This window comes from Erpetoichthys calabaricus, chromosome 4, assembly GCF_900747795.2.
Source record: "Erpetoichthys calabaricus chromosome 4, fErpCal1.3, whole genome shotgun sequence".
NCBI classification, from domain to species: domain Eukaryota; kingdom Metazoa; phylum Chordata; class Cladistia; order Polypteriformes; family Polypteridae; genus Erpetoichthys; species Erpetoichthys calabaricus.
In genome coordinates this window covers 268,192,106-268,206,441 of record NC_041397.2, presented here as the reverse complement: position 1 = coordinate 268,206,441, position 14,336 = coordinate 268,192,106, and the positions used below count along the sequence as shown (strand labels likewise).

At 38.9% G+C, this 14,336-nt stretch overlaps 1 protein-coding gene across 2 annotated transcripts in view; it reads left to right on the top strand.

Moving 5' to 3' along the window:
* popdc2 (popeye domain containing 2) overlaps positions 1 to 4,845 on the top strand; it is a 38,393-nt gene extending 33,548 nt beyond the window's left edge. For both annotated transcript variants that reach the window (XM_028800762.2, XM_028800763.2), the window contains exon 4: positions 4,508 to 4,845. Coding sequence is in view for 1 of the 2 variants with exons in the window: in XM_028800763.2 (XP_028656596.1) it covers positions 4,508 to 4,593 (86 nt within the window). In the remaining variant the exon portion in view is untranslated. The remainder of the gene's footprint in view (positions 1 to 4,507) is intronic.
* Positions 4,846 to 14,336: the final 9,491 nt, after the last annotated feature.

The window sequence follows — 14,336 nt, the reverse complement described above, 5'->3', positions numbered from 1 at the left end:
TGCAAACATCAAGAAACAGGAAAAATAGATTATTGAGCAATAGTAAGGATGTTTCCTGCGTAGTGAGATTTTTGTGTGGAGAAAGCATAATATTATGTACAATGGTGGGTTTTAATGTATCTTCAACATGTCACATTTTTAAAAACTCCTCCAGGAAGATGTCATTGATGGCATAAACAGAATTGATTTTACTGGTGTACAGCAAGTTGCATGCATTACACATTGGCAGAAAAGGACACAAGGTATGAAAGGAGCTTTAGGAAACAATTTTTCTTGTTTTTACCAACCCCCAGAAATCCCTTAAAACTTTCCAAAAAAAAACCTTTTTAATAAGTTTCATTTTGCAATTGTGAAATTGCCTGCAAAACTAATTTTCGTTTCTGTTTTGCAAAACTATACACAAATGAAAACTTTCCTGTTTCACTCATGACTAAAGTATATATAAATGATACAGTGCTTAACGCAGCTGTATCACACCTCCACATTATCATTGTATCCATGTGGGTTTTCTTCCAGTACTCCGGCTTCCTCTCACATGCCATTTGTGTGTCAGTAATTGTGCCCTCTGATGTGCTGGCGCTCCATCCTGCTATTGACATAATTTTCACACCCTCACAATGCTACATAGAATAAGGAGTGCTGCTTCATGTCTATGGAGTACAACGATTAATTGTAGCCCCAGCAATGCATGAGTGAAGTTTTCACGTGTCAGGATTTGACTGTAACTAATGCTGTTTTGTCATTTTTTTCTTTTTATTTGTTTTGTAGAGATTACTTTTTATCTGTATTATGTGTATGTTTTCTCCTTGCTGATGACATAACCAGCCTTCATCTTCACCTACTGGGGCTGAATTTTTCTTTTTTTTTGAAATGACAAACAGATGCTTGTTCCTATACATCAACGTCACAGCTCTCAACAAAGTCACAACAAAACTCTTGCTCCTCATTCTCCTCATGAATTGACCACTGAAACAAGTGAGAAAGACTTTATAAAATGGACCACAGACGTTCATATACCTTATATGAATTAACAAAGTAGATGAATGGAAAACACACAGTCCACCATACTACACACACCCGGCCAATTTAGAATCACAGAATAACCTAAATTACATGTCTTTGAGAGGTGGGAAGAAACTCCTCAGAGAAATAAATGGAGACAAAAGGGAACATTCAAACTCCCATAGGAAAGTTTTACTGCTCAAAGGTTGATCTTTGATGGCTCATGGGTCCGTGTACTTTTTGGTATTTGAAATTGCATTTTAGAAACAAAAATGAAAAAACGAAAATGAAAGGAATGTTCAGGTTTTGATTTTTGATCAAAGAATAAAATGAGGGAAAATAAGGTATTTTTTTAATTCTGTGGTAACAAATAGCAGTCATAAACTTAAAATTTCACAACTTTTCTCAATTTATTTGCGATTCAAATAATGAATGTGTTATAGCTCAAAAAAACCAAAATTGACGCATTTTCGTTGTCTGAAACCGGAGGTACTTCTTCTTCTGCGCGATTTTTGACGACACGTACGAACAGCCCTCCTCCTCACAACACATCGACTGACGGCCTTGAGTTACACGGCATGGCATCAGCAGAGGATGGACCATTGCGTTGTTTTTCGGAACAGTAAAAGAGTGACACTCCGGGACGAGGACATAACTGCAGAAAAACTGAGTCACATCTTTCAGGTAAAAATACAAGCTTTGCAAACTTGGCTTCATTGATGTGGCAGTTCTTTTATGAACGTTAATGTTGTTACTTACTGTGAAGCAGCTAACATTTGGTGATTTCATTTACTAACACTAAATCTGGCAATTTTTATAGTGCTAGCATTTTGAATGTGTGTAAATGTGTGAATGGATTCTCATTGACAAGTATAACACATGTTAAGAAAACTTTCTGTAAATTACGTTGCTCTCCTAACATGCGTTACATTTGTGCGCACTGTTAATACTCGAAATGTTTACTGTATAGTAGCCGGTAAAAGTCAATGAGCAACCATTCAAAATGCTAGCACTATAAAAATTGCCAGACTTAGTGTTAGTAAATGAAATCACCAAATTTTATCAGTTTCACAGTAAGTAATAACAATGACATTCATAAAAGAACTGCCACATCAATGAAGCAAAGTTTGCAAAGCTTGTATTTTTACCTGAAAGATGCGACTCATTTTTCTGCAGTTATGTCCTCGTCCCGGAGTGTCACTCTTTTACTGTTCCGAAAAAACAACGTAATGTGAGACGGTTGTGGCGAGCGCCCTCTTCTACGCGGTGGTCTGCTGGGGAGGCAGCATTAAGAAGAAAGATGCCTCACGCCTGGACAAACTGGTGAGGAAGGCAAGCTCTATTGTTGGCATGGAGCTGGACAGTTTGACATCTGTGGCAGAGAGACGGGCGCTCAGCAGGCTCCTATCAATTATGGAAAATCCACTGCATCCACTGAACAGGATCATCTCCAGACAGAAGAGCAGCTTCAGCGACAGACTGCTGTCACTGTCCTGCTCCACTGACAGATTGAGGAGATCGTTCCTCCCCCAAACTATGCGACTTTTCAATTCCACCCGGGGGGGGTAAACGTTAACATTATATAAAGTTATTGTCTGTTTTTACCTGCATTATTATCAATCTTTAATTTAATATTGTTTTTTTGTATCAGTAAGGTGCTGCTGGAGTATGTGAATTTCCCCTTGAGGTTAATAAATCTATCTATCTATCTATCTATCTATCTATCTATCTATCTATCTATCTATCTATCTATCTATCTATCTATCTATCTATCTATCTATCTATCTATCTATCTATCTATCTATCTATCTATCTATCTATCTATCTAATGATCCATCCTCTGCTGATGCCATGCAGTGTACCTTCAAGGCCGTCGGTCGATGTGTTGTGAGGAGGAGGGCTGTTCGTACGTGTCATCAAAAATCGTGCAGAAGAAGTACCTCCGGTTTCAGACAACGAAAATGCGTCTGTTTTGTTGTTTTTGAGCTATTACACTTTCATTATTTGAATCACAAATAAATTGAGAAAAGTATGTGTAATTTTAAGTTTATGACTGCTATTTGTTACCACAGAATTAAAAAATACCTTATTTCCCTAATTTTATTCTTTGATCAAAAATCAAAATCTGTAAATTCCTTTCATTTTTGTTTTTTCATTTTTGCTTCTAAAATGCAATTTCAAATACCAAAAAGTACACATACCAAAAAGTACACAGACCCTCATAAGACTTTAAAGAGATTCTTATTTATGTTTAATTTAGGAATCAATTTAGGAGAAATAACTTTAGAGAAAAAGGAGACATGAGATACAGCTGAAGTAAAAGGAGTCAAAATTGAAAATTTGGTTTGAAAAGCATGGTATGTTTTGCGAGATTTCTTTCTAGTCTTGTTTTAATCTCTTCCAAGACTTCATGCTTATTGTGCTTGTTTATACTTATCACAGAGCTTATAAGGCCATTACTGTCTCATATACAGCGTTTAGTGAAATTCTTACTTGCATGAGTGGATCAATATGTAACACATCTCTAAACTCAAGTGCCATGATTAGTCAGTATAACTATTAGGAGCTAGTTATGTTAGGCTGGTGCTCACGCTAAGCACATAAGGGGCAGCTGGGTGACAGACGTTCTGGTGAGCTCAATGTTTTGCTCTCGTAACTGCTCCCTTTTTCATATTAGTGATAGGGCCAGTAAGGGCCTTTTAATCCACATTTTTTTTATTTTACTGCTAATACGTTTGGCATCTAAGTGGTACATTAATATTGTAACATCTACCATGTTGGAAGTCAACTCTGAATGGCAGTTAGTGAATTGACTATTCGAAAAGCACTGACGGCTGCATGACATATATACTTCTGATAGATTCTAATGAGCTTTTTGATTGATCATGGACATAGGAATCATGGTAAGACCAATGGCCAGATGTAAAAATAGATATTTATGGTCTGTAAGCAAAGAGAGTGCATAGGAACAGAAAAGCGATTCAAAATAAAGGCAGCTGGATAAAACAGAAGGCAGAATCCAAAACATTAAATTCTAAAGGACATAAAATTGCAAGAAGACAAAAGACTAGAGCAAAATCCCAGAGGTGTTTACAGAGGAAGGAAAGTGCATTTCTCTGTAACGTTATCTATTTTTGAACCCTGTTAATCCAGTCCATTGGGGCATTGAACTGTAGTACAAATTTGACAATGTTCCGCTACTATTGCTTTCTTATTTTTCTTATTTGTCACTGTTCCTTTAATATGCCTTCTGCACAATTGGAGTTGCTTAGGAAAGATTATATTGGTTGGCTTTGGGTTAGTCAACATGTGAAAGACAGAGATAGGGCAGATTCAATATCAGATTTATAAGAAATAAACATGCAAATACCTCTTAAAAACTGTCCTTTAAAACATGTTAAATTGTCTAAGATAGTCTAATTCTTCTATAAAATCAATGTGTCAAAAGTCAACATCATTCCTGTTTAAGCTACTGTAATTGACTTCAGTTTTTTCTTATCCACAGCCCATGAAAGCCCAACAGAAAGGATTCCAAGGCGCATGGATCGAGAACGGGCTCCTCTCGCACCTACGGACACCCCTGAGCTCTAAGACCAAGCACCCATCAATGGAGACAGACAAGCCAACAGATACATGGACACTGTTTTATATATTACTAAAAATTCAGATAACTTGCACTCAAATTCACAAAGAATGAGGTTGAACTGCACAAGCACCAATCATAACGTGTGAGTAAGTGGGAATTCAACATTTATAACACTGTTGTTTTATGATGCAATTTTGAATAACGTTTCTCCAATTTGACATATAACATATAAAAAATAAATGTTTGTTTTAATGTGATTTGTTTTGTCTGCTTATTACAGTGTAAAAATCTGGGCAGAAGTGCAATTAATACATTCTCTCAAAAGTGAAATGGGGTGTATAGGTGAGTGTTGCTGCCTCACGCCTTCAGTGATCTGGGTTTGAATCCCAGTCCAGTAATTGTGTTCTGGTAACCGGGGGACTCTGAACTGACAGACGTGTATGGCAGTGGATGTGAAATTTGTATGAGATTGTATTGTATTGTAATTATAATTAGAACCAGGAGATGGAATAAAGTCAGAAAATTAAGGAAGGTTGTAACCATGAAGACAAAATAAATCTATTCAAGAAAACCAGGGACATGAAGCCAAAATGACTGAAAAGATAACAGAATGAGTGGGTCAGAAGCCTGAAGAGTTTCAAGTGGTCAAAACCGAAACAGAAAACGTAGGTCATAGTCGAAAACAAAAAATAGTCTGCAATCAGAAAATCAAGGACAATAGCAAAGTAGCACTATATATTTTAGTTAGTGTCACAAACGTGGGCACCCAGAAAGTGCACAATGCTGACCTTTATACTTTTGTCATGGTGATGTAATGTTTTGCACATTTCTAGTTAACCTCACCTCGCAACTGTTTAGCATCCAGACCAAACAAAATGTATAAAATGGCAGCACCCCCCAGAAAAAGGGTACGGCAGCAAAATGCATTTACATTTTAATATGAATGAAATGTGTCTAAAAAAAGTATACATTTAACCGCAGTATTCCCAAACCCCCCAAAATGATGCCTTTTTTTTAAAGGTCAAGAAGCATCTGGAGAAATTTTAAAAATAACTCACATCATGATAGGCATGTCAGGTACTGAATGTCATTTCACCTTTTAAATTACAATGTATTGTTTGAAAAAGAATACCACTTTTCGACATGTATAATGTTCATCATAAATCACAGCAGGTTAGCAATAGGCTATTTGGAGAAAGAGAGATCTGTGATGTATGTAAAGCACACCAGTGATGGCTTTGTTCTTTACAGCACTTCACAAAGAGCAAACCTGTTGTGAACGAGGACTCCCAAAGCACATAAATCCCAGTCAGTTCCAAAAACACTTCCAAAAGTGCCCACTAGAGGGGGATATCACCATCTAATCCTGCTAGTAATAAGGTCAAGCAGTGAATTTTTACAAAGTAAAAAGTTTATTTTCACAAAATACTCTTCAATAACAATGAAGCTCCAAAAAGCACAAGAAACAAAAGAATTACCAGAAACACTAAGACAATCCAATGTAAACAAATCCCAAATCAATAATCTGGAAACCTAGTCAAAAACAGAAAAATAGAAATCCAATAAATCAATGAAACATGAATAAACTCACCAACTCTCTAGCACATTCAGTGTGGGACACCCTCTGAATTCATAGGGTGGAGAGAACTTCCTGCCGGTGATTGGCGGGTGGCCCAACCTCTCGGGGGACCACCCACAAAACAACCACCCAAAAAACACATGGAACATAACACAGGCAGCCTACATACATAAACAAAATCAAAAACAAATATTACTGCACATAAACAACATACATCAAAGAACAAAAGAGACATAAAGCACGAATCTGAACTTCAGCTATGCAAGGAACCCTGGCTAAGACATGTCAAAACCATTACAGATGTCTTATAAAGCACACCAGAATATTGTGGACGATTAATCATGCCAAAAATTGCAGAAAATCCTAAGTAAAAATATAATATATGAACACAATTGATACACAATTTTACTGTGATAATAATGAAAAAGGAATCAATCAAACACTTTCTTGTATATTGTATTCCAGCACACAATGAGGAGCATTACATTTCTTTTCATGACCACATGCTAATTGTGCCAAAGCTAATTGAAGTCAAATGACCAATCAGCATCAAAAGGCGGGGCAACAGTAGGGGGTAAGAGCATTCCATTCAGAGCTGTATGTTCTCACTCAGTGTCAGGAGGCAATCTAAAATAAGGAAATACTATCTCTTACCAGTGTTTCATTATTAGAAAAAACAACAACTTCTGACTCCACTAACATGTGGTGTGCTCTCATTATCCTACTACTGCTGCTGCTCAAGACCTTCCAGGCCTAGTCTGTGACATTATTGGTGCTCATTTTATTTATTATACATCAGTGTCTGGCAATTGTTTGGCAAAGTGTACCTGAAGAAGTGAAAAAAGGAAATAAAAATGTAACATTTGGCTATCACAAAGGATGAGAATAAAAACAATATGAAGGACCCAAACTGAGTGATCACATAATGCAGAAAAATGTTTGCCTATATTTTGGATGTATAAAGTTAAAAAAAGATAACCAGCAGCACCTCAAAAATGTAACCACATTGATAACAGTAACCAGCAACATTAGAATACTTATCAGATTAATTGTCTTTTACCAACACTGGAATTACTCCATTCTCCTCTCGCTCCTCCTGTGGTTTATTGAATACTCCTTGCCCCACTTCTGGAGGCTACTACATATTTGGCACTGATAACATTTGGAAAATGCAGTATGCAAAAAAAAAAAAAAAAAAGAAATGCAGTGTGTTCCAAGCAGACTCTAATTGGTAATAAGTTTGCTTTGCATTTTGTTATGTCAAGTTCAGTAATTGAGATAAATTAAAACACAATTTGCCTTTGAATTGCATTTCTGATTGGCACAAATATTCCATGCTGTACTGAAAAGCAATGAGTCATAATAAATGATTTATTTATTATTATACTCAAAAAAAGCATGCCAAAATGAAAGTCACAACACAAACATTCACTGCATTCCATCGTGTTTTATATGCTTTTTAAAATTTTATTCAAAAAAGATAACATTACATACAATCAAGTCAAACTTAATAAAACAGAATTCAAACCACACCAGAGAGAAAGACAGGAGAGTCAACAGCAAGAGCAAATCTTTAAAAACAGCAAAGAAGGGAGAATATCCTTTTCCATTGTTATAAATGCATATTCTAAAATTTTATTAATTAGATGTTGCCATATTTTTAAAAAGTTTTGAACAGATCCTGTGATTGAGAATTTAATTTTTTCCAATTTCAAAAAGAATAAAATATCAGTTACCCTTTGACTTATAACAGGTGGGGTGGGATTCTTCCAGCTGAGCAAGGTAAGTCTACATGTTAGCTGTGTGGTCTTAGCAGTTACAATCGATTTGTTTGACCTTCTTCACTTTAAGTCCATCTGGAAGTATACCAAACACAGCTGTTAATGGATTAGGAGGGATTATGACACCAAGGCTGTCTGATAGGCATACAAAGATTTTTGTCCAGAATGATGTTAATTTGGTGCACACCCAAAACATGTGGCCCAGTGAGGCTGGAGCTCGATTGCAATGTTTGCAGGTTGAATTTTGTCCAAGATACATTTTGGACAATTAAATTAGATAAATGTGATTGATAAAAGATTTTAAATTGAATGATTGAATGCTTTGCACATATGGAGCTAGAGTGTTTTCCATGCATGGCTGTCTTCCACTCCTTTTCTGAAATGTTGATTGAAAGATCATTTCATCATTGTACCCTGGAATCTTTGAAAGGAAGGGTCTTTAATATGTTTACATTTGCTTGGCAGACGCTTTTGTCCAAAGCGACTTACAAAAGAGGTAAACACAATTGAGTAACATTGCTGTTTGTTCAGCAATTGTAATAGAACAGGTAACAAAAGCTGATTGCCACAAGTGAAAAGATGTGGTAACTAATACATTTACAATAATAGGTTACAAATGATAAAGCAATTAAACTTAATCTAACAACAAATTAAGCAACAATATAAAATATCACAGAGCAAACTTTTTTCCAATCACAGATATTCACAGAACAGATGTGTTTTCATTGGCTTCTTAAATACATCGAGGAAGTCAGCAGTTTGTTTGCAGGTGGACAGCTCACTCCACCAACTAGAAACTGCACAGGAAAAGAGTTTTGATTGAGACTTGATACCATGCAGACGTAATATCGCGGGACACTGTTCATTGGCAGACCTAAGTGGGCAAGGAGGAGTATAGGGCATCACTAGTGTTTCCATATACTCAGGTGCTGACCCATTGACTACTCTGTAGGCAAGCATCAGGGATTTGAACTTAATGTGTGCTGCCAATGTAGCATCCTTAAGAGAGGAATGACATGTGCCCATCTCGGCTAGTTAAATACAAGACGGTCCGTTGCATTCTGGACCATCTGCAATGGCTTAATAACACATGCGGATACGTCTGCCAGAAGCAAGTTTCAGTAGTCCAGGCGTGACAAGACCAAAGCCTGGACCAGAAGTTGTGCTCCATACTCTGTCAGATGAGGTCTGATCTTGTGGATGTTGTACAGCAAGAACCTACATGAACAAGAAACAGTAGAAATGTGGTCAGAAAAAAATTCAACTGCTCATCAGTCACCATCCCAAAGTTACATACTGACTTGGCAGATGTTAGCGACAGTGAGCCAGGCTCTCCAGAGATGGGGAGTTGAACAGAATGGCTGGCTGGGATCACATGATGCTTGGCTTATGCCTGCAGATGGTGGTTCATCTAGGTTGAGATATCAGAAAGACATGCAGAGACTCTAGCTGATTCTGTTTTGTCCTCCAGAGGAAATGACAAGTACACTAATAAGAAAACCCATGGGATTGGATGATGGAGCCCAGAAATGTGGTGTACAGAGAAAAAAATAGAGGACCCAGCCCCAATCCTTGGGGTACTTCTGTGCATTCTGATGTGCCCTTGACAACTCTCCAGGGCACACTGTAGGAACTGCCCGAGATATAGAACTCAAACCATCTAAGAGAAGTCCCAGTGATGTCAGGGTCAGAGAGGGTGGAAAGAAGGATGTTTTATCTCACCATATTAGAGGCAGAGGAGAGATCTAGCAGGATCAGGACCAATGACATATTAGTAGCACTAGCAAGTCGTAACTAGTCAACCACCATTAGTAGACTGGTTGGTATCAAGCAATCCATTCTGTACAAGGAAGGAAGAGACCTGATTAAAAACAACACATTCAAGTGTTTTGGAAACAAAAGAAAATAAAGAGACAGGCCTGTAATCGTTAACCTGTGATGAGTCAAGTGTCTATTTTTTTAGAAGTGGGGTTATCAGAGCATGTTTGAAGATGGTAGATAATGTGCCTGAGCTGAATGAAGTGTCAATAATGTATGTACAGGTAATTGCAGGAATGATTGAAGGGGAGATGGCTTGAAGGAGATGTGATGGGATAGGTTCAAGTGGACAGGTAATGGGGTGACTGGAGAGGAGGTCAGAAACATCAGTGGCAGAGAGTGGAGAAAGTGTGGAGAATGTTGGGTGATACTTGGCAGGAAGCATAATGGGTGGCAGCAAAGGTAAGAACTGACTGCTGATAGTAGCCACCCTATCCTGAAAAAAGATGGCAAAGTCAATAGCAAACAAGGAGGAGGAGGCAGAGGATGGTTAGGAATGGGAGTGAAAGTGGAGAACAGAGAGCATTTGTTGTTGGTAATTCTGGTCTGATAGAACCTTACTTCAGCATCAATGGTAGCAGAAGAAATGGATGTAAGAAGGATTGATACTTAGCCAGGTCTTGCTTGAGCCTTTGACTTCCTCCACTTCCTTTTGGCTGTCCTGAGGTTGGTCCATTGATTGTAGAGTGCTTTGGAAAGCGAGGGATAGGCCTGGAAGAGAGAGGACAATCATTGTCAAGACAGGAGGACTGAGTGAAGCAGAGGGTGTCTGTGCCAGTGTTGGTGTAGAGAGAGGAGAAGTAGTCAGGAGGAGGGAAAGCAGAGTATACTATAGAAAAGAAATGGATGGGAGAGAGGGAGCAGAGGTGTCAGTGGAAGGATACAGTGGGGGGGAGGAGAAGAATGAAAAAAGGGGAGCAGTAGAGAGAACTGAACAAAAAAGTGGTCAGATGTGTGTAGAGGAGTAACATTTGTGGGTGTGTAGTTGCATGAGAGGATGAGGATAAGCAGATTGCAAGCCTTATGAGTCAGTGGGTCATGGTGCTGTGTGATGCTGAAGGAGGAGAGAAGAGAAAGAAAGTCAGCAGCAGGAGGACGACTGCCCAGGTGAAAGTTCAGGTCCTTGAAAATTAGAAGAGGGATGCTGATTTCTGGGAAGGAAGAGAGCAGTCTATCCAGCTCATCAAGAAAGATCCTGAGCAAACCTGGAGAACGATAAACAACAAAATTGTTGTGTTAATTGGGAAGGAGATAGTAAAAGCATGGCATTTCAAAGTGGTGATGTTGCATACATGACCCAGAAGGGTGAATTTCCCACTCTTAGATGTAAGAATACCTATAACTCCCCCCCCCCCACTCCCCCCCCCCCCCCCCCCCCCCCCCACCAGTGGAGCAGTAGGAGTGGGAGAATTTGCAGACAGGAAAGTGTTATCAGTGTCACTGTATTCATAGGAAGTTAAATTTAAGCACAATTGTTCAAAAGATGCAAAGATATTATCTATTGTCATACATGGCTGGGGGTCAGACCCGGCCGGGACGCCTGGAGGGACCGAGAGGTGGCATATTTGTCCTCCGGGCCACGAGGGGGCAACCGCCCTGGAGCAGAAGAGGGCCACGGAAGGGGAGCAGGGAGGCTCAAGTCCGTGGAGGCCCGTATCCACCATGAACCTCATGGAGCCTGGGACTTATTTACTTCCGCCACACCCATGGAGAACGATCCTTCCAGGGTCACCCGGAGTGCTTCCAGGTGCTCTCCTGACTCTTCCACCACACCAGGATGTGACGTCAGGTAGAGCACCTGGAGCTCATCCGGGTGAGGATAAATGGGGCCGCCTCCCTCCTATCAATGAGCTGGAGTCGGGAGCAAGAGCAAGAGCAAGAGCAAGAGCAGGAGCAGGAGCAGGACAAAGCTCCTGGAGAGAGAGGACAGGTGGCCCAGGGACGAGTAGAGAGAAGGCCCAGGAGAAGGGTAACTGGGGCTAGTGGCACAGTGTGTTGTTGTGCGGGACTGTGAGTTGTGTTGTGGGAAGAAAATAAAGAAGAGATTTGTATAAAGATGTGGTCTCCGACTGGTGGTGTCCGGGCAAATATCACAATATATACAGTTCTCTAAGTGTTTTAATCCTGGATGTTTTTCAAACATTAAATACTATGTAGGTTTGAGAGGGCAGTAAAAGATGATCATCATGTAGAAGTGTGATGGATAAGAGCTTCTCTGCATTGGTTCCATATTCTAAGTAACTGATGAACATTTAAATTTGACTAGTATGGTCCTGCAATTATAACTGAGAGAAACATGTTAACATAACATTCTGAAACCCATCAATCCAATTCAGGAATGGAAAGTTCAGTTCCTGACCCAGAAGCATCACATGCAAGGCATAAAACTGTGTGTCAGTCCATTGTAGGGCCAGGCCTACATACACTGTGTAAAGTGTTCACAAAAGTTACTTTAACCTCTAAGATTCTTTTTATATTGGTGGACAAGTTAATGCTGAAAATGGCCTGTATACCTCGCAATACATACCTAAGTGACATTCACTCATCGCTCATTTGCATCACAGGGCTGAGGCTGAATAGCAAGGGTAGGAACTTTCTCCAGTCAGGACACTCGATTCCTTACCCCAGAAATACCTCCATTGTCAAACTACCTTAGTAAAAGCCAAGAGCAGCTTCAAATATGCAAGACATTTGCCAACAAAGGCTAGGAGGTTCTTCTGTCAGATTATTCTGATCACTACCTTTGAAAGAGCTCAGCAAATAACAAATCATTCAAACAAGCACACTGGGGCAGATGATATCAATAAACAAGACACGTTTCAGTGAGATAGTATTCAGACTTTCATTACTTATGTTTATTTGCAGATAAATAAGGCCATTAAATACTAAAAGTCAGAAGAAGAAAACAATTAACCTGAAAGATTCAAATCAATGTCTGTAAAAGAGAGTTTTGCTTCAGTATATCCAGGAGAGATGTAGAGATGTCCATGTTATTTAAGGATTCCATTCTTAGCAGTTTATGGGCATAGGCGGTCTAGGCCAGCATTTCTCAACCTTTATGTATTTGCGACCCGAGTTTTCATAACAGTTTTAATCGCGCCCCCTAACGTTTTTTTGAAACCCTAATAAAATGTATTCCTATATTTTTTGCTGCCGATACACTGCTACAAGTTTAAAATTTCCCTACGAATAGCAAAAATTATGCCACATATGGCAACATTCGCGCCCCCTTTTTTGGTCTAGGCAAGCATCCTCTTGTGATCAGGGTGCATTACTACAGCCCCATGTGGAGATTCCTATCTTTATTTTGTTTAGAAATATTTGTTCAGACTGGACCAGAAAACAAAGAAATATTTATGTTGTGCATCTCAGTAGCGCATGCATTGTCTGCACTATGGACAGCACAATCTGTTGCCCAGAAATGGCCCTGGGCAACGTGACATTTTTTAAACAATACAGACCGATGAACACTTGGACTCAAAGCGAATATCCAATGATATTGTTTCACAATTTTTTCACATACTAGCAATGTTCAGTCTTAATGTTTCATGACCTACACAGTCCAAAAATAACACAAGCAACAACAAACAACAACAATGATGATGACGCCAATAATTATATAATCCTCAAACTGTAACAAGAAGAGACAGACATGGTGAAATGAAATTAAATGATCAAAATGGCAACAAGACTGTAGCTCTTCAGTGAATTGCTAAAAGCTGATTTAACCCAAACAGTGATCATCTCCCAAATAGACATACATTAAAACTTGTGTTAAAACTACAAATATTGTCCTCTGTTGCTCACCACTATTTATAAGATTCCCTCTGGGCTCTGAGAAGTTGTACATTTTTTTTGGAAAGGTATTTATTTATTTTGTGAAATTGCACCCTTCAAGAGTGTATTTTTTAAGATAATCTTGAAAACAGATGTTGCTATACCTCAACATTCTCAAATTGTGAATTCAAGATCCTTAATATCTTGCTGTCCCCAGTCCTATCTTCAGGTCTCAATGTACAGGTCTGGCAGTGATGATTCCTCTCAAAGCATAGGGAGTGGCGGGATGCCATTTACAACTTTACCTAAGGAAGCAAAAATCCTAGAACTGGTTCTGCTTATTAGTTTAACTAAGGTGTTCCTTAAAAGTATGCACCTTCATGGCGCAACCTTGGTCCACTTCTTCAGTGGAGCCCATTTTAGGTGGCAATGCACTTTCGTCCTTGAAAAGCATGATGGTTTGGTGCAGGTTTAGATCTGCCTACACCCCCTCTCTCTGATACCAATTCTGCATTCTCATTTTTTATATTAAAAGCTAATTGTACTCCCACCATTTTAAAAGCCATATGTCAACTGCCTCACCCAAAAGCTGTATAATGTCTGCATCATGCCAACAGAGGAGCTTTAGTTTATACCTTGGCTTGATGGCTATTTTTATATCAGTCAGAACAGGTTGACTGGGAATGTACCCTTTGTCTTGCTCTTCTGTCAATTTGAAGTTATTTGAAGCTAATTATGGCATAAGCATATGCACACTGGTTAGTTTAACAGAGGTTAAACCTAAGCACTCCAA